This window comes from Gracilinanus agilis, chromosome 1, assembly GCF_016433145.1.
Source record: "Gracilinanus agilis isolate LMUSP501 chromosome 1, AgileGrace, whole genome shotgun sequence".
NCBI lineage: Eukaryota > Metazoa > Chordata > Mammalia > Didelphimorphia > Didelphidae > Gracilinanus > Gracilinanus agilis.
The window spans coordinates 336183012-336203167 of NC_058130.1; the positions used below are offsets into that span (position 1 = coordinate 336183012).

The 20156-nt window shown below is 35.7% G+C and overlaps 1 protein-coding gene across 1 annotated transcript in view; it reads left to right on the forward strand.

The window, feature by feature from the left end:
* FCHO2 (FCH and mu domain containing endocytic adaptor 2) overlaps positions 1-10530 on the forward strand; it is a 145586-nt gene extending 135056 nt beyond the window's left edge. Inside the window, exons 20-26 of the mRNA XM_044663019.1 lie at positions 1258-1369; positions 2245-2400; positions 3050-3182; positions 3932-4131; positions 5461-5525; positions 7590-7754; positions 8120-10530. Coding sequence (XP_044518954.1) covers positions 1258-1369; positions 2245-2400; positions 3050-3182; positions 3932-4131; positions 5461-5525; positions 7590-7754; positions 8120-8142 — 854 coding nt within the window. The 3' untranslated portion in view covers positions 8143-10530. The remainder of the gene's footprint in view (positions 1-1257; positions 1370-2244; positions 2401-3049; positions 3183-3931; positions 4132-5460; positions 5526-7589; positions 7755-8119) is intronic.
* The last annotated feature ends 9626 nt before the right edge of the window (positions 10531-20156 follow it).

The following is a 20156-nucleotide window of genomic DNA, read 5'->3' on the forward strand; positions in this document are numbered from 1 at the left end:
ACCTTGTTGGTCATAGCATCACTGCAACCTTTTGATCATACTTATACTTAATAAAGTGGCAGAAAAGGCTGATAGAAGATGTTGTTGCCAGAATTTATATTCTGGGTTTCTGAAACATAATTTTGGTTCTGTATTATCTGTATTATAGATATTCTCTCATTTTTAACAAGAATTATCTTATAAACAGAATACTCTTTCTAAAAGTATTATCTTCCTGACCCTCTCTAGGTTTATTGTATTATGTCCCTTTCCCTTTTCCTTTCATCTTAGAATCTATACTGTGTATTGTTTCCAAGGCAGAAGAGCTGTAAGGGCTAGGCTGTGAGTGTTAAATGATGGGCCCAGAGTTTACTTTACAAAGTGGCTTACAAGAGTTAACTTTAAAGACATTTCACCTGGAATATAAGTATTATGTTAAGAAATCCTTTAAAAGAAAAAAAATGTTATTTAACCAGTTATTTTTGGAGGCAAGATGTATTGAAGGTTCAATAAAAAACCTTGCTCCTACTCACAGGAAGTTTACTTACTATCTGGTTGGGGAAACAGATTTTATATATTATGAACAAGACAGGTAGCCAAATGTTATTTAGATTTTTAATCCTTTCCTCTGGAAAGAGTAAAATAATAGAATAGAAGGCAAAAAGATTTTTTTAGGAGACTGACATATAGTGGGGTCTGCATGGGAGTAACATATTCTGTAAGTTGTCTCTGTCATACTTATAAGTCTTTGTGTCACCATGAAATATTATGTGAGAAAATGAAAAGTTATTTCTTGCTAAAGAAGTGTAATGTGATACCAGTAGGAATAGAACAAATAGAACCCTCAGTGTTATTTTTTTACTTTCGTAATTTAACTAGTTTCTTCAGCTAGATGCATTTATAATTTGAGTGTCATTTAAAGAGACTTTGAAACATAACAATTTAACTTTTCAATTTCTGCCTATTGGTACTTATAGATATTTAGTTTGTTTTCTTTAAATTGTGTTGGTTTTAATAAAAGTTGCAAGTCTTTTAAAGTGCTCTTTTTAACTCTAATTTATTCTTTTTTCCCTTTTGTGTCTTTCCAGTCTTTTGTGTTAAAAAGAAAAATTAATGTGTTAGATTATTTGGTTTCATCTCTTCTGATCTGTGTTTTTGTCAGTGAGTTTTTTTTTCCACTCCAGATTTATATTTTGGACTTCACAGAGGCATAAGATTAAAGATCATCTATGACAACTTACTAAGATGAATTAAACATATGGATTATATATATTTTAGGTGTTTCACGTGGTCCCAGCCCAGTCAGCCTTGGAAATCAGGACACCTTACCTGTTGCAGTAGCCCTTACTGAATCTGTTAATGCCTACTTTAAAGGAGCAGATCCCACCAAGTTAGTTAAATAGTCAATTCTTTTTTTACTTTAAAAATTGAATTTTGAATATAGTTTGATTTTTTTTTTTGGTATATTCTTTTCTTTAACTTTTAAACTAAATTATAAGATAGTGATTTCTTTGGTATGAACAACTCCCAAGGAGGAATTCTTTGTACCAATTCTATCTTCAAATGCTTTGTAACTTTTGTAGTCTTAGACTAGTGTGTGGGGCACTTACCTAAGTTATTAAATGACTTTCATAAGGTCCCATAGCCAGCATGGGTCAGAGATAGGATTTAAGTTTCCTTGGTTACTATGTCATATTGCTTCTCATTTTATCGTTTTAATTACAGTATACTATTTCATGTTCCAAATTACCACTGAAACCTATAGTGGATTTTCTACAAATTTGGGCCAGTTTTCCATTTGCTTAATATCACAATTTGTAGATTGGCTGGAGTTATACATACAGTACAATTAAGGAGGAGAATCAGCCTGAAAATATAAGTAATGATTTGTGGCTGATAGAACTATAAACTTTCCAGTTTTCCATATCATGTATTTGCTCAATGTAAAGGTTCTTACTATTCTAGCTTTCTCTTCATTCTTTAAGGAGTGGTATCTTCCTTAGGAATGTGATCTCATGTTTTGTAAAAGTGGTTCTTATTTTCACTTGTATGGTATTTTTAGCTGTATCTCAATAAATGGCAAGTGAAAGAGTAGGGTCATTTCCTCTTGATTTCAAAACCCTCTCTTTGAATCACTTACATGATTCAAATTGACAAATTAAGCCATAAATATCAGGAAAATATTTTCTAAATATGAACCTTTATTTAAATAATTTTAGGTAGAGCTGCTTTCTTTTAAAAATTATCTTTTAAATTGTTTTTCAGGTGTATTGTAAAGATCACTGGTGACATGACAGTGTCATTTCCAAGTGGAATTATTAAAGTCTTCACTAGCAATCCCTCTCCAGCTGTACTCTGCTTCAGGGTTAAAAATACAAGCAAATTAGAACAGATTCTTCCAAATGCACAACTTGTATTCAGGTTTTGTATATTTTATTTAATCCCCTAAAAAGTTTTAAATATGTCTTTCCTTCCTCCCTCCATCTCTCCCTCCCTTTCTCCCTTCCTGTCCTTACTTTCTCTCTTAAAATTGATAGTAAGTATAAGTTCCAAGGCAGAAGGGCTGAGGCCAAATTTGAACCCAGGACCTCCCATCTGTAGGCCTGGCTCTCTATTCACTAAGCCACTTAGCTGCCTGAATTCCATATTTTCCAAGCAAACTCTTATTATAGGCTTTTAAATAGTTGACTTAAATGTGAAATGTACTATAATAGATATCAAAGCCCAGAATTGTACATCATAGACCTTTGTTTTGCTTTATGTCTACCTCTTCTCAGTGACACTCCTTACACTATATATCATTGGTCCTCCTCCTAGCTCCCACCCCCTTAAAAATCACCCTTTTTGTGTGACTCCTTCCTGTTAAATTTTACTGTTATTACAAGCTCCCTCTTTCTATGCTATGTTTCAATATCATCTTGTGGTTCCTTTTCAAGTGAGCTTTCTCTTTACCTACAAACAGATTAATCATGTAATTACTGTGTTTAAAATATGAATGATAAAAGCAATTAAATTTCTCTTCAAATGAAATAACTTTTTTTTCCTTTATATCTTAATGATTGCATATTAGTGATCCATCACAATGTGACTCCAGTGCAAAAGATTTTTGGATGAACATGCAAGCCGTCACTCTCTACCTCAAAAAGCTAGCTGAGCAAAATCCATCTGCTTCCTATTATAATGTGGATGTGTTAAAATATCAGGTAATTTTATGTCCTTTTCCATTTTTCAGGACAATTTAAATGATTTTGCACCCATGTTAAACCAACTAATAGAATGAAATATTTTGATAAATAATGTTGTCATAAGGATAATTGAGAGAATTCTGCATTGGCATTATTAAACTAGCTAAAAGAATGAAATGTTACAATACCTAACAGTGAATCATGTCTTTCCCTTTTACCTATATAAAGTTCAGCATATTCTCTTCGCTCTCTTACAACCCTTCTGGGTTGTACATGTTGTACACATTGCTGCTTTATTAAAATATTTCTTCCGTAAGTCCTTGCTAGGGAAAAAATGGTTCCAGAATTATCAAAATGTCTTTTCTTTTTCAAGCCATCAAATTCAGTTAACTTTAATAACTCACATCAAGTAATTCTAGCATTGGCCACAAGGGCAATACATACTGATATGCTAACTATCGAGTCTATTCGTTTTGTTGCCATAGATCAATAAAGTGAAGAGTTGAAAATAGGAAATAAGAATCATAGCATTAGGTTTTGTGTGTTCCTGGTCAACTCTGCCATGACCTTTTTCTCCCTATTTATGTGCCACTTAAATTCATAGAGAACATTCTTAAGAGTTAGAAGGAACCTTAAAAATGAATACTCTTCTCTAAAAATCAATCTACTTTGCTTTGCTTTTCTAGTTACTTTACTGATTTAATTAGCATCAATCACTGATGAATTATGGTAATTACTGATCTTTAAGGTTTGTTTCCTTTTAAAAGGTATCATCAAATGGTATCCAGTCAACTCCTTTGAACCTTGCTACTTACTGGAAATGTAATGCCAGCACTACAGATGTTCGAGTGGATTATAAATACAACCCAGAGGCTATGATTGCACCAAGTGTACTTTCCAACATACAGGTGGTGGTACCAGTGGATGGAGGTGTCACAAACATGCAGTCACTTCCCCCTGCAGTATGGTAAATTAATGGACTGTTTGTTGACTTTGTGCCAGATTCCTGTTGTAGTACCCAATTTATACATAGGTCTTAAATTCCAAAAATTCATTTACAAGTAAGCCATTTGGAACCTGGCTTCCAATTTTATAGCAACTTCAACAGATATTCATTAAGAGCTTGTTCTGGGGTGAGCATAAAGTCCACTTATATCTCTAAATTATCCCACAAAAGCTTCTTTTTAACTAGTAACATAGATCTGTTCTATTTAGTGGAAATCATAAGTAGACCACTTAGGATTTTTAATGGAAAGACTTCCTGACAATTAGAGGTGACTGAAAATGTCGTAGGTTGCCTACTTAAGTATTACTTCAGGTGTTTTGAGATCTACCTGGAGATTCTAGGTATATATTATTTTCTCTTATTGTAATTCCAGTGACGAATCAGGATGTTCAGTTCCATTCATTTCTTTTCCTTCACACATATCCCCTTGCTTATTATAGGTAGAAAGGATGGCACTGGTAGCTTTCAGGAGAACATTATAGATAGGAGATGTAGGACCCTCATAACTCTTTATACCCACTGAAGCTTTAGAACAGTCAGACTAGAGCTATAATGGGGAAAGGAGTCAAAGAGGTGAAGGCACTATTTCAGAAGCATTGGTCGCAAAAGGACTAGTGACTCCAGCCAGGGCTATGAGAGCATCTAGGCCTTGGAAAACTAATGAAGTGGTGAAGGTAGAAGGCAGCAACACAGAATAATCTTCCTTGAGTTGGGTTCTTTAGGCAGAGAATTCATCCTACTTTTAATTTGGCTTGTTAAAATAATTTGGAAAAGGAATTGGATAATTCTGAGCATGTAATAATATGTTGTATTTCAAACCAAATGATGCCTACTGACCAGAAAGAATGTGATTGTGAGTTATTTTCCTGTAACTGATCATATGATCATAGATTTAGAGCTGAAAGAGGGACCTCAGAATCCTTATAGACTACCCCCTTCATTTTATAGATGAATAACTAAAGCCTAGAGGAATTAAGTGAAGTCTAGTATGCCCAGGGGTCACACAGGTAGTAGATGGAAGAGCTGGGACTACAGTCCAGGTCTTCTGACTAGGCCACACTGTCTCAAATTGATGATAGATTTATGTTTGTTTGTGAACCCTTTTCTCTTTTTAACTGGTTTCAGTTCAAGATAAATTAGTTTGTACTTTTCTTAGCTTTGGAATAACAATAAATTATCAGTTTGTAATAATATATACACATTTCTACTCTATAATGATAAACTTATTTATTGTTATAATTGTTCAACTTAAAATATTTTTAAAATAGTCTTCTTGTATTCTTACTATAGGAATGCAGAACAAATGAAAGCTTATTGGAAGTTGTCATGCATTTCAGAAAAATCAGAAAATGGAGGTAAATATAAATATGGCTGCATTTTTATTTACAATATAAGATCTTTGAAATAGGTAGGATTTGCTGCAAGGGCCCCTTGAGGCCAATGGTCTTTCCCTGAATCTTTTGACTTCCTAGACAGCAGGCTTTCAGAGAGGTGCAAGGCTCTTCTCTGAGGATGTCTGTTCCATCCAGAGAGAAAAGCAGATGAGCACTCACTTTTTGGCCCTTTCATTTTAAAAATGAAGAACTGAGACTCACTGAGGTCAAGTAACTAGCCTGAACTTAAACTCAGGTCTTCTGACTCCCAGTACACCCTTCTTTCCAGTCTGCTTCTGCTTTTGGAGATGGTTTTTCCAAAATACCAATTACCTATGTAATATTAGGGAGAAAAGTTATTTGTCACAAAAGTTAAAGAAGTAGAAGTGCTCCCTATGGCTAAATTAAATTGGTTTTTGTTGTTGCTTAGTTCCATTGGCTTTTGTTCTTCTCTCAAAATAATGAGAATTTACAGTGAATCTTTCAGATGTTAATAAGCAATCTTGGCCCAGACAAGCTCCTACAAATTCTTGAGCATTATTGAGGGCCCACTTTACCTTATCTCAGCTCTTAACTTCTCTGCCCATTGTTGAGCTAGCTTCTTTTTTGTTAGTTCCTCCTCCACAACTTCTCCCATTCATTTTTAATTTTCATTCCAGGAAGTAATTTGTTATTTGGTTAGTTTTGTTTATAACTTAGAGTAATCTTACCTCCTCTTTTTTGCTATATTAACTAGGTTGGAGTTTGTAGCTTTTCTAAATCAATTAAACCAATTGTTGAATTGAATTTCAAATGAATACAAAATTAGTGTACAAACTAATCATATTTCTTTTGCTGAAGAAGCCCTTTTGGGGCAGTTAGGTATGAAGTGATTAGAGCTAAGACAGAGTTGGGAAGACTTTTGTTCAAATCTGGCTTCAGATGCTTCCTAGCTCTGTGATCCTGGGCAAATCACTTAATCACCATTGCCTAACCCTCCCTGTTCTTCTGTCTTAGAATTAATCCTAAGACAGAAAGTAAGGTTTAAAAAAAATAAAATAAATAAAAATAAAGAAGCCTTGTTAAATTGATTAAGTAGTCCTGCCAGCTGTTATCACCTTTTAGAATTAAGTTTAAAAAAATGGTTTTAACTATGTTATCAGAACACAGCAATCTAGAAGTAGAGTTTCCTGACATTGTTCTGGGCTAGAGCTCTGATTTCATTATTGAGGGAAGCACCTAGTGTACTTAGGTGCTATGAGTCATAATTTTCTGTCTTAAACAGTTGTTTGGAATATTGAGGAGTTAAGTAATTTGTCCCTGGTCACACTAGTTAGTCTGAGGCATATGGTGATAAAATAATACTTAGAAAAAAAATACTTATACCTGGCAGGGACCAATTTAATTCATCTATATGTATAATTCAACAAATTTTTTTAGACAAATATCACTTGCTTTCTGTGTGAAAGTGCCATCCATCCTGTGTACATCCAGCTCTTGATGTCCCTTCCTTCCTTCTCCCAAAGTGCTCAATCAAGTAGGAGGGAAACAGTTTTCTATATAATTGAAACACACTGTTATACATTCACTGGTAGCTATTACAAAGGAAGGAAAATCTGTGCCATGTTTTTTTAAAAAGCTGTGAATTTTATTTAACCTAGAATGTAATGGAAGATTATTGTTGGCATAACACTTCCAAATTCCTATTAAAGACTTATCACTGACCCACCCTATTTTAATAAGTCACTAAGAGTCATTATCCCTTTTTGACTTTTCCTCCCATTACTCCTTCTTTGTTCTTCCTCTGACTGCCTTCTCTGACTGTCTTTTCCTGGCAAGCTCACTCCTGTGGGTCTTCTTCAACACTCACTGGAAGTCAGGCAGGCATGTTGTTGTCTGAAGGTGAGACTCTCCCCAAACTTACTTTAACACAAGAGTACACCTTTGTTATTTCATGAAAATTGAGTCAGATGCATTTTTGCTCAACAGATTGTGGATCTTCCAGATTCCAGATCTGGAAACGGCACAGCCAGTTGTTTATTGTTCATATCTGGGGTTTCATTACAGGTTCTGGATCTCTCAGAGCAAAATTTGATCTTTCCGAAGGACCCAGTAAACCCATGACGCTTGCAGTTCAATTCATTAGTGAGGGAAGCACCTTATCAGGTGCTGACATTGAGCTTGTAGGCACTGGCTATAGACTTTCCTTATTAAAGAAACGATTCGCTACTGGTAAGTTGAGAGGTTTTGATCATTTTAAATCACTGAATAAATATTTGTGTGTTTTCTAGCTGTTTCTAAACACTCTTCATATAAATTGAAATCAGAAGATGAAAAAAGTTTTTAAAAGTATTTAATATGTCAAATAATTGGTATAAGATTGAAATGTTCATGAGGTACCAAATAGAAACACATGTGAAAATGATTCTTCATGCTCAGTAAAATACTCATTTTAGGTTAAACCATCTTCTGGTGTCTGCATTGACAGACGTGAATTCAAACTCAGTATCTTTGACAATGCAGAAATTTCCTTTTTGGGAATGTAATGCTAAACTGCTGTGGAAATCCTAATTGCAAAGAACTGTTTGTATTTTCAGGACGATACCTAGCAGATTGCTGATGCCCCTGTGAAAACTGTTGGATCAAGGGAGTACAGACCTGCTCTTTTGCATTGATTGTACCTTCCAAACACTATCATAACATGTATTCAATATCTCTTTATCTCTGACCTACTTTGGAGCTGACTACAAAACCTAAAAATGCACTTTTAAAGTAAGTCATTTAAAAGGAATAGCACTGAAGTGATCTTCAACACTGTAAATGATCAATATTCAGGAAATACATTTATTCAAATATGTAGTGAAATGAAATTAATATAGGCTGAAAGTCAAAATAACCAATCGCTGTATTAGAAAAAAATAGGTTATGGCATAAACATCATCAAACTTAAAAACTGAAGGAGAGCAAGCACAGAACGTTTTTAGCTTTCCAAACATTTTAAATTCCAAGTAGTTTTGCAGGTTCACCTGTTTATTGTTGGATGCAAGCAGAACAGGAATGCAAAGTTTGGGATATTGTCATCTCAACCTACTCCATCACATTGTGTCTATGTGCCATCGTAGAATCTGCTCAGTTAGAGTTATACTCAAAAAAGGATAATTTGATTCCCATATAACATATATTAATAAAGTGTAAATGGTGTTTTATATAAGATTTTTTTAAAATCCTCAAGTGCAATGTGTTTAAAAATAAGCTTGCAAAGGACAGCAGAGAGACTTACTTCTGCAATTAGTTAACTTTATGGAAGTTGTGATTGTTTTGATGAATTAATGCTGTAGATTTAATTTATTTTTATATGAATTGCATAATGTGTGCCTTTAAAAAAAAAAGAACAGAACTGTGCCTGTCCACTTTGTGTTTATTAATGTGCCTCACTTCCTTTCTCAAAGTCTGGATCTTCCATACAGAAACTTAGGATGGTTAAAGTTCTTCATATAAAATACGTACAGTTTATAGACCCTTTGGGATACAGAAGGGAAATCAGGATAACTGGAGGAGGCTGTTTAGTTGCATTTTTAAAAACTGGATTACTTCTTTGTTGGGGGGGGGGGGTAATTGCAATAAATGTAGCCACTGTAAAGGGAAATACCTGATGCAGAATTTTTAATATGCTCACAGAAAAAAAAGTTCCTTCAAATATTTAATCCTAACCTCACCAAAGATGTGTGAATTTTAAAAAATTCTGGAAAAGCATGTTGATAACCTTGTAACTGATTTTTAAACTGTAAATTTAGCATTTCCCTTACTCTTTTGTTCATTATTGGAGATTTAAGTGTTCATTGGTTGTATGCTGTGAGCATAGATTTTGTGAAGAAATAGCATTTTAGAAAAGCGTATCGCTGGCAGCAGATGGAAAAGTACTACCATTTGTGTTCATTTAAACAAATGGAAAAAATTGCTCAGTTAGTATATTGTTAATTGCCACATGGTAAAAATAGGGTTTGGAGTGATGCATTTGCTTAACATTTCTTAAAATAAGCTACTAACTTTGATAGCACAACACCTAGCCGATTTAAAAAAAATGCCTGATCAAATATAAATGAAATTATACGTAATGTTGAAAACCAATGTCCTTCATTTTACATAGCAGAAGCAATAATATCGTGTACCATTTTATAAAATTACTAATTGGTCAATTATGCTTTACAGAAATTAGGACCCACATAACCAGCCATTTATGTAAATTCTTGTTATACACTACAGCAAAAATGAAACACCTTGCTGTTAAATATCTGTGCTTTTTTCTGTGCATTCATTATTAGAACAGTTTTGAAATAGATTTGACTCAAGCAATACACATCCATCATTTGCTAAAATGTTCATCTTTGCTAAGTGGTGAGCATAATATAGACTTCTTAACTCCTTTTGTGCTGTATTTTAAATGCCAATTATGGTCTCTTACTGGAATCTGCCTTGCTGTCAGACTGCTTACTTGGGCAGTTAATATTTTATTATTGGAATCCAGACATTATCCTATTTGCCACGTTTGTTTTAATCAAGTATTGCTTAAAAGTTCTAAATTAGTGGAATGGTTAAATTTCATTGCATTTAAACTACCACAGTCTTCATCCCATGTGTTGACACACAAATTTGTAATGGGTGCAGGTTACAATTTTGAAGCCATACAAGTTTATGTTGACTTTTCACTGTTAAAAGCCCCATGAATGGTGTCAAAATGCCAGTAGATATTCATGGAGAAGTATATTTAGCAAGCTGGTCCTTGCTCTTATATACAGTGCTATACTTTGTAGCTGCATCTTAACCAAGAATTTGTAAACACAGAACTCTTAATGAATCTGAGTTTTTATGGATTGTTACTACTTTGGGTTGTAATTAGAACAATACAAATCTATCTTACAAAAATGTGTAAATATTTTTGATTTTTTTCATATAATGTAAATTTCACATAAAAAGTTGCACCCTTAATAAACATGTAATATATAATTTATCAATTGGTGTGTTATTGTTTGTACTTTGATTTGAAAAGAATTGTAAGTGATCACAACTGTTACATCACATATTCAAAGACATGTTGAAGAAAAAACAAAAAGATGGGGGACCTAAGTGGCTCAATGGATAGTGAGCCAGACCTGGAGACTGGAGGGCTTGGGTTCAAATTTGGCCTGGGCAAGTCAGTTAACCTCAACTGCCTTATCTCTTCTGCTTTGGATGATACTTATCACTTCTAAGAGAGAAAGCAAGGGTAGAAAGAAAGAAAGCAAGGAAGGATGAATTGCCACTTATGTAATTTATAGTCATTTCATAGATCAAAGAAATTAAGATATTGTATTTAGATTTTTTAAAAATTCATTGATGTATTTTGTTTTTATATGGGCCATGTTTTTCAGTATGTCTTCCCACCCCAAGAACCAATATTTAGGTTTTTTTTAAAATTTATTTAATTACTTAATTTAGGATATTTTACCATGGTTACATGATTCATGTTCTTGCCCTCCCTTCTTACCTCCCCCCTCCCATAGCCTATGAGCAATTCCATTGGGTTTTACATGTATCATTATTCAAAACCTATTTCCCTATTATTAATGTTTGCCTATATTTAGTTTTAACTGACCTAGTAGTGGATCTTCAACTTAGAATATTACTTCAAGGATGTAAACATTTTCAGTCACATGCTCTTTTTCTCAGTATTGTAGATTATGTTTACCTCTTTAGTAGGCCTTAGCCAGACACAGGGAAATGCTCCTGGTGTTTTTTAAAAAGCATTTTATATCAGAATTTCATGTCCCAAAAAAGAACAAGGGAATTTGGAAACTTAGGTAATGGAAATTAAGGAGTGTTTTACTATTTTATATATACCAAAGTCACACTAGAATACTGAGATAAATCTAAGCAGATAATAATATATCACAAATGTAATTTCATATGTGCTTTTTAATTGTAGGATGTTACATATTTTCTGTCCAGTTTTAGCAAGTTTTATTAGGATTTTTGCGTGTACACCTGATTTTTTCATCCATGATTTTTTAAAGATAATCAGTAGTGATACTTACCTAGTGGATAGAGGACCAATTTTGGAGTCAGGTGTGTGCAGGTACCTCTGACTGTGATCCTCAGCAATTCATTAAACCTCTTCAGTGCTCCCAAGCAATTCTCTGAAATTATAAATTCCAGAACACTGGGGACAGCTAGGTGGCTCAGGAGATTGAGAGCCAGGCCTAGAGACTGAAAGCCCGCGATTGACTTCTGGCCTCAGCTGCTTCCTAACTATATGATTCTGGGCAAGTCAGTTAAGTCCCATTGCTTAGCCCTTACCTCTCTTCTACCTTGGAACTAATAAAGAGTACTGATATTAAGACAAAAAGTAAGGAAGGATTCTAAAAAAGTAAATTGCAGAACATTTGCCTATCTGCATCTTTGGAGGATATTTCCTTATTATAAGTTCTCTCTATCAATGAAATTGTAGGGATAAAATCACCCTCTAGAATTCCCCAAATTAAGCAAAAGAAAGAAAAAGAGTGACTCAGCTTTCTTACCAGCAAGTTTTTATTTTGTCTTTGTTTTCCAGTACCTAATAAACCCTTTTTTTCAGGCTCTGTGAGTAGGAGTTTGAACTAGGCAGAAAAAGATTTTTAGGGAAGGAAAATAAAAAAGACTATTGTAAGTAAATGCTTTTTATCCAGTGGAAATGACTTTCAATTCAGTATCATGGTTACTGTGTTGCATGCAGCATGGCACAATGGCTATTGCTCATGTATTTATGGCCCAATTATTTGGCATAAAGGCATTCAGACTTCCCTCCAGGTTCATCCCCTTCCCATGAAAGGATTGATTGACTACAAGAAAATCCTCTTACCCTGTGGACAGACTAGGGGAGGTTGATATCCTTGGACCTCAAAGGTAATGGCACACACTTGTACAAACTCACCGTGTAATTTTACCTTTAAGAGCCCCCATCTCTTGAGAAAGCTGAAGTGGTCAAAGTCAAGTATGAATAACAACTTCCACCCCACTGACTGTCATTATACTGCGTGAGCCAGGATTTCTTTTTCGCTTTTTTTTTTTTTTTTTTGAAAAGGGGCAAAGAGCAGAGGAGATGCAGTTCAATAACTAAGGCCTAATGATTATTCACATCTGCTAAAAGGTTAATTTTTAGGCAAATGTTATTAGCCAATGAATGTTAAGACATTTGAAATGGGGGCAGTGAAAGGTTTAGGTCTGTGGAGAAGGTTATAAATATATTAAAATTTGGCAGTTACTCAGAAGAAGTGAGTCATTTTGGCAAAACATTCTAGATGTTACATATTCAGGTTTTCTAGATACTTCTTTGCTTTGTGGCAGAAATCCTGGAAATGCTCAGCACTGGTTGGTTTTTCCAAGAATGACTAAGTCCTAAGTGAGTAAAGTACTCAAGGAAAAAAGGTATAGAGAGCTATTCCTTCAGTAGCTTTCCAGGTTTGCCCCAAAACAGAAGCAAGGCAAGGTAGGCCTTTGGCTGTTTGAAATCTGGGGTTTAACCACCAGTGATACTTGGAAATCCAGTTCCACTATGGGTGAGCTTTTGAAGCCCCAGCTGTTATCGTTGATAGGCACCATAGAAATGCTCCAATCGAGAGAGACTTACCTTAAAAAAATAATTCTATCATTACTAAATAGAAGCTCTCATGCAAACCGGGCTTGCTTCCAAAGGAAAATTACTAAGGTAGGTTTAAGTGTCAAGTTAAAAGAAAATCATTTATTTTAGTCCTGTTAGGCTAAAAAAAAAAATGGTTGCAGATATCTAGGAGCTAAGGTAACCCAGAAATGATAATAACCAGTCTTTAACATAGTGGTTTAAGTTTTGCAGAATGTTGTTACAGGTATCTCATTTTATTCTCACAACACTGGAAAATATGTACTATTTACTCTCCCCATTTTACAGGTGAGGAAACTGAGGTAGAAAGTGATTAAGTGACCTGCCCAGAGTCACAGCTAGTAAGTATTCAAAGGTGAATTTGAACACCTGCCTTCCTAACTGTAGGTCCAGAACTCCATCTCCTATAAAACCTGATGCATGTATTATAAATTTTTATATTTCAATGATATTCTAAGTAAAGACATCATGATTTATTGGAAAGAAGACTTGAGAGTCAGAAGCCTGAGTTCAGATCCAGACTCTGTACTTCAATTTTCTCATCAGAAAAATAAAGACAATAGCACTTGTATTATTAATCTTCCACAATGGTTAAAAGGAAAGTACACTGCAAACCTAAAAAGTGTGAGTTATTATTAGATTTCATTAATGTGAGGGCCTCCCTCAACTTTTCGACAAGCATCCCTGTGTGCCAGGTGCTGGGGGAAGAACAATAAATTCGAACTATAAGACCATTTAGTAATTTCTTTCTTTCTTTCTTTTTTTTTTAAACCCTTACCTTCCGTCTTGGAGTCAATACCATGTATTGGCTCCAAGGCAGAAGAGTGGTAAGGGTAGGCAATGGGGGTCAAGTGATTTGCCCAAGGTCACACATCTGGGAAGTGTCTGAGGCCAGATTTGAACCTAGGACCTCCCATCTCTAGGCCTGACTCTCAATCCACTGAGCTACCCAGCTGCCCCCTATTTAGTAATTTCTGGGGAGAGGGAAGGACTCTAAGCCACTAAGGAGATCAGGAGGCATGAACTAATACCTGTTGCAGAGCATAACCCCTTCTCTCAAGTGATTGCCCACGCCTTCCCATAAGTCTTCCACAAAGGATCTATCCAACAAGCCTCACATGCTTTTAGTATCTTGGGCGTATCAATGGGCTGCTCATTTATTCCACACAGCCAGATAACCTCCTTATGAAACACTCATAGCTTTGTGAAAATGACATCAAATGATTGAATTAATAAAGCATTATTAAGTACTTATTATGCTTCCCACTCTGAATTTGGATTTTTTGGAAATCCTTAACAAAAAAATTTAAAAATTAAAATAATAACTGACTATAAAATATAGACTAACAAGATCCCACTGTATTTATTATTATTAGACAATAGAAAAGCAAAACTTCACCTTAAAACCTTTTCTCAAATAAAGTGTCCCATGTATGTTGCGATGACGGGAGATTTCTCGAAAAATGTAACAATAGGAATAACTTTGTTCAATGACTTTTTGATTATTAATATCAATCAAGTAATAAAACAAGAAGACATTCCATTGTGGAGAGTACCCAGTGCAATGTCCAAATGAAGAATGATTTCTTACATGATAAAGTCCTCCAGTTGCTTCTGTTTGGTAATGAAGTTGTATATAATGCATTGAACCTCCAAATATTGTAGAGCCTCCTAAATGAGGCCCCTAATTACTTAAAAGAATTTGGTCTATTAAATGAACTGATGCAAAGTGAAATGAACAGAACCAGGAGAATACTGTGCACTATACCAGCAATAATGTACAATGATCAACTGTGAATGACTCAATAATTATCAGTAATGCAAGGAACCAAGACAACCGGGATTGATTCATGGTGAAAAAGGCTATCCACAGCCAGAGAAAGGACCAATGAAGTCTGAATGCAAATTGAAGCATACCTTTTTAATTTCCTTCATGAGTTTTTTCCTAGCGTAAGTGGTATGTGTCTTCTTTCACAACATGATGAATACAGATTGTATTGCAATATGTATTGCATGTTAGCACATATGTAACCTATAGTATATTAATTGCTGTCTTGGGAATGGGGGAGAGGTGGGAGGGAGGGAAAATACGTGGATCACAAAATGTCAGAAAATGATTATTAAAAATTGTATTTGCACGTAATCTGGAAAATATATAATATTAGGGGAAAAAAAAGCAAAGAAAGACAAAGCACAACAAAAACAGTCCTTACACTCAAGGAGTGTATACCCAGTATAATGAGGGATAAATGCAAAAGCATTTGTTCCTCGTGGATACTCTCTCCTCTGGCTTGATATGACACTGTTTTGCTTTGGTTTTCTCCTCTTACTTTTCTGACCACTCATGCCCCATAATTGGATACTCTCCAAGATTCTGCCCTGGAATCTCTTCTCCTTGTACATTCTCTCTCTCTCTCTCTCTCTCTCTCTCTCTCTCTCTCTCTCTCTCTCTCTCTCTCTCTCTCTCACACACACACACACACACACACACACACACACACACACACACACACACACGTTCTATAACCAACCAACAGTTTGTCCCCTGTCCCCTGAGTTTCAGTCCTACATCACCAGTTGCCAATAGATCTTTCAAATGGTTACCCTGGAAACATTTTAAATTTGACATTTCTAAAATGGAAACCATTATATTTCCACTCAAGACTTCTTTTCTTCTAAATTTCCTTACTTTTGTCAAAGGCACCATTATCCTCCCAATCTCTTAGGCTCATAAACTTGGCATTCTCTTGAACTCCTCACTTTCCTTCGCCCTACTTAGCCAGCTAATGGTCTGATATTGCTATTTCTACCTTTCTGGCACCTGTCACTTCTGAACTCTTTCAGCATTTATGCCAAGTTACTACTTTAATTCAGGATCTCCATCACCTCTAATCTAGGAGATTGAAAATCTCCCAATTGATTGACCTGCTTCAAATCTCCAGCCACTCCAGTTCATCCTAAACAGAGGAGTCAAACTCTAGGTCCTGAAGACTCCAGATTAAAAAACCAATTGGGAAAAGTTTAACAAAAGTGCAATAAAGGGGGCAGCTTGGTAGCTCAGTGGAGTGAGAGTCAGGCCTAGAGACAGGAGGTCCTAGGTTCAAACCCGGCCTCAGCCACCTTCCCAGCTGTGTGACCCTGGGCAAGTCACTTGACCCCCATTGCCCACCCTTACCAATCTTCCACCTATGAGACAATACACTGAAGTACAAGGGTTTAAAAAAAAAGTGCAATAAAACAAATAATATTCATTCGTGGTTTTCTAAGTCAATATGCAGCCTTAAGGCATATAGAAATCCATTTTTATTTGAGTTTGACAACACTGCTATTGCTGCCAAAGTAATTTTCCTTAAATACTTCTCTTGCATTGTGACTCCCCTACTCAACCAATCCCAATGTCTTCCTATTGCCTCTAGGTTAAAGTTCTGATCCTTTTTTTTTTTTTTTTTTTTTTTTTTTTTGGTGTATCATGGACTCCTTTGGGAGTCTGGTGAAGCCTATGGACCCCTTAGAATAATAGTACCAGAACTTAGCACGGTGCCTGGCACATAATAGACACTTAAGGTTTATTGACAACTCATGAAGTGAAATAAAATACCTAAGATTACAAAGGAAACCAAAGGTTGGTGAAAATAAAGATATACTTTTTTTCTCCATCCCACATCATATACTCCCTAGAATCTATTCATGGACACCTTCGCTGAGAATCTCTGCTCTAGGATAAAATCTAAAGTCTTCTGTTTAGCTTTTAAAGCTAAAGTTATGTAGACAACCTGACCCCAGCCTGTCTTGCCAGCCTACTTGTTCTTTATTCCCCTACCCACATTCTGCAGTCCACACAAACTGGCCTTTTCTCTGTTCTTCACTCATGATCCTCCATCTCTCATCACCATCCCCTTGCCCTAACTGTGCTCTCAAGCCTTGAATGGACTTCTTCCTTACCTCCTCCTCACAGAATCCATCTAACTCAAGCAATATCCTCAAAATGAAGCCTTTCTTCTCCCTAACTACCTTCTATTTACCCATCTTGTGTGTGTGACACACGTATTCACTTTTTTTGCTCTGATCTTTCTGACCTTATTTATTTTATATTTTTCCAGATTATGTGTTGATACACCTTAAATTTTTATTTAATTTAATTTAGAACATTTTCCCATGGTTCCATGATTCACGTTCCTTTCCTCCCTTCCCATAGACAACAAGCAATTCCATGTGTTGCTGAAACACTTTTAAAAATAATTTTTTGACATGTTGTGGTCCATGTTCTTTCCCTCCCTCCTTTTCCCTCTCCTCAGGATGGCAGTTATATGATCTAGGTTGTACATATGATATCATGTAATACATATTTCCATGTTTGTCATGTAAAAAAAAGACATAAAAAAAAAGACATTTTGCTCCTACTGGAGAAAAATTCATGAAGGAAGTAAAGTGAAGAATGGTATGATTCAATCTGCCTTCAGACTACATCAGTTTCTTCTATGGTAGTGGATAGTTTTTTTTTTTTTATTATCAGGAATCTCTTAAAGCTGTCTCAGATTCTTGTATTGCTGATAATAGTTGTTATTCACAGTTGATTATTGTACAATATTGATGTGACTGTGTGCAATGTTCTGCTTCTGCTCACTTCATTTTGCATTATTTCATATGATTCTTTCCAGGGCTTTTGTTTTTGTTTTTTGATGATTGTCTTGTTCATCATTTCTTATGGTATAATACTATTCCATTACAATTTTAAACTACAGCTTATTCTTATTCAGCCATTCCCCAATGGATGGACAACCCTTAAGTTTCCAATTCTTTGCTGCCACAAAAAGTGCTGCTATAAATATTTTTGTCCAAGTAGGTCCTTTTCCCTTTCTTTGATCTCTTTGGAATACAGACCTAGCAGTGGTGTTGCTGGGTCAAAAAGGGTATGTAGAGTTTGATGGCCCTTTGGGCAGGGTTCCTCAGAATGGCTAGGGCAGTTCACAGCTCCACTGACAGTGCGTTAGTGTCCCAGTTTTTCCATATCCTCTCCAACATTTATCGTTTTCCTTTTCTGTCACGTTAGCCAGACTGATAGAAGCTATATATTTACTTTATATTCCTGTTGTATATATTTTCATTTGTAGAGATAATTAAGATTAGATTGCTAGATCCAAGCACATGAGCATCCCTAGTCTTTTCCAAACAAATTCATGCTTCCCTCCGTGGTTACTTTCCTATCTCCCCTAGCCTTAGGTTTCCATGCAGATCACTTGGGGAGCAGGACTGTATTTTTTTTCTTCAGTTGGGTACATCCTATTTTTCTACTTCACTCAGAATAAGCTTCAGAATAATTTCTTGTATCTGTGCTGTAGTTTTCCTCATCTGCAAAATGAGAGACTTGGACTAAATGATCTTCAAAGTCTTTTACAACTTGAACATTTTATGTAGGATTTTGTAACCATTGCAGTTGCTCTGATCCCAGCGCTTCTTCACTTGTTTTGAACAAGATGGTGGCCTCTGCATCATTTGAATCCAGTCCCTAAGCCTTGGGCTGAGATCTTTTGCTTTCCTATCACTACTTACTCCTGGGAGCAATTGGGGAATGTAGACAAGTTGAATTGTATAGGGACAACTAGGAGGCACAATAGTTAGAGTATCAAGCCTGGACTCAAGCAGGACCTGGGTTCAAATCTGCCCTTAGACACTTCCTAGCTCTGTGACCCTGGGCTTAACACTAATTGCCTATCTTTTACTGCTCTTTACTGCTCTTCTCTCTTAGAACTGATACTAAGAAGGTAAGAGGGTTGTTTTTTTGTTTTTTTTTTAAGCCGTGATAGCCACCCTGTTCTTTAACAGAGAAGAGCAAAGATGAACATGGGTGGAAGTAGGAGGGAAGCAATGATTAAACAATCTCAATATTCAACATAACCAAGTAACTTAACATAGCATCCCGAAACCCAAATGGACAGAGAAAACATTTATTAAGCATTTTCTGCATTTCCCTGCCCTTCTTCTTCTGTCTTACAGTTGTTACCAGAACAGAAAGTAAAGGGTTTTTGTGTATGTATGTTTTTTTTAAAAGGAACTGTATAGAGAAAGCATAATTTACATTGCTAATTGTTTCTGGGAACCTAAAGATATGGGGTTGCCAAGGCCAGAAGATTAGGAATAGAGAAGTTGGATGATTTGGAACTTTGTCTGAACTGTCTCCAGACTTTGTTCCTATGAATGAGTTCTTCTAGGAACCTCCATTTTGGAAAAGGCCGTTTTCCAGATTTAGCCACCATGTTTTCCTTCCCTCTTCCCCCAACTTTGTCTTTTCTCCTTTGGTGCATTTGTGGTCTTCCCCCATTAGAATATGAGCTCTCTGAGGGCTGGTACTGTCATTTTTTTCCCTTCCTTCTTTCCTTCCTTCCTTCCTTCCTTCCTTCCTTCCTTCCTTCCTTCCTTCCTTCCTTCTTCCTCTTTCCTCTCCAGCAATATTTTATTGTGTTTTCTTCTCAATTATAGGTAGAAATAATTTTTGTGACATTTCGTGATTCAAATTTTTTCCTTACTTCCCTCCCTCCCTTATCCCCTCCTTAGGTGATAGATAATCTGATATAAGTTATACATGTGCCATCATGCAAAACATATTTCCATAGTTATGTTGTGAAAGAAGACACATTGTGCATATAAGAAAAAAATCCATGAAGGAAATAAAGTGAAATATGGTATTCTTTGATCTGCACTCAGACTCCAACAGTCAGTGCCTTCTATGGCGGTGGATAGCTTTTTTTCTTCATGAGTCCTTTGGAGTTGTCTTAGATCCTTGCATTGCTGATAATAGTTAAAGTTAGTCACCGCTCCTAGGTTCAAATCCGGCCTCAGACACTTCCCAGCTGTGTGACCTTGGGCAAGTCACTTGACCCCCAATGCCCACCCTTACCACTCTTCCACCGAGGAGCCAATACACAGAAGTTAAGGGTTTCAAACAAACAAACAAACAAACAAACAAACAAAAAAAACAAAGTCAG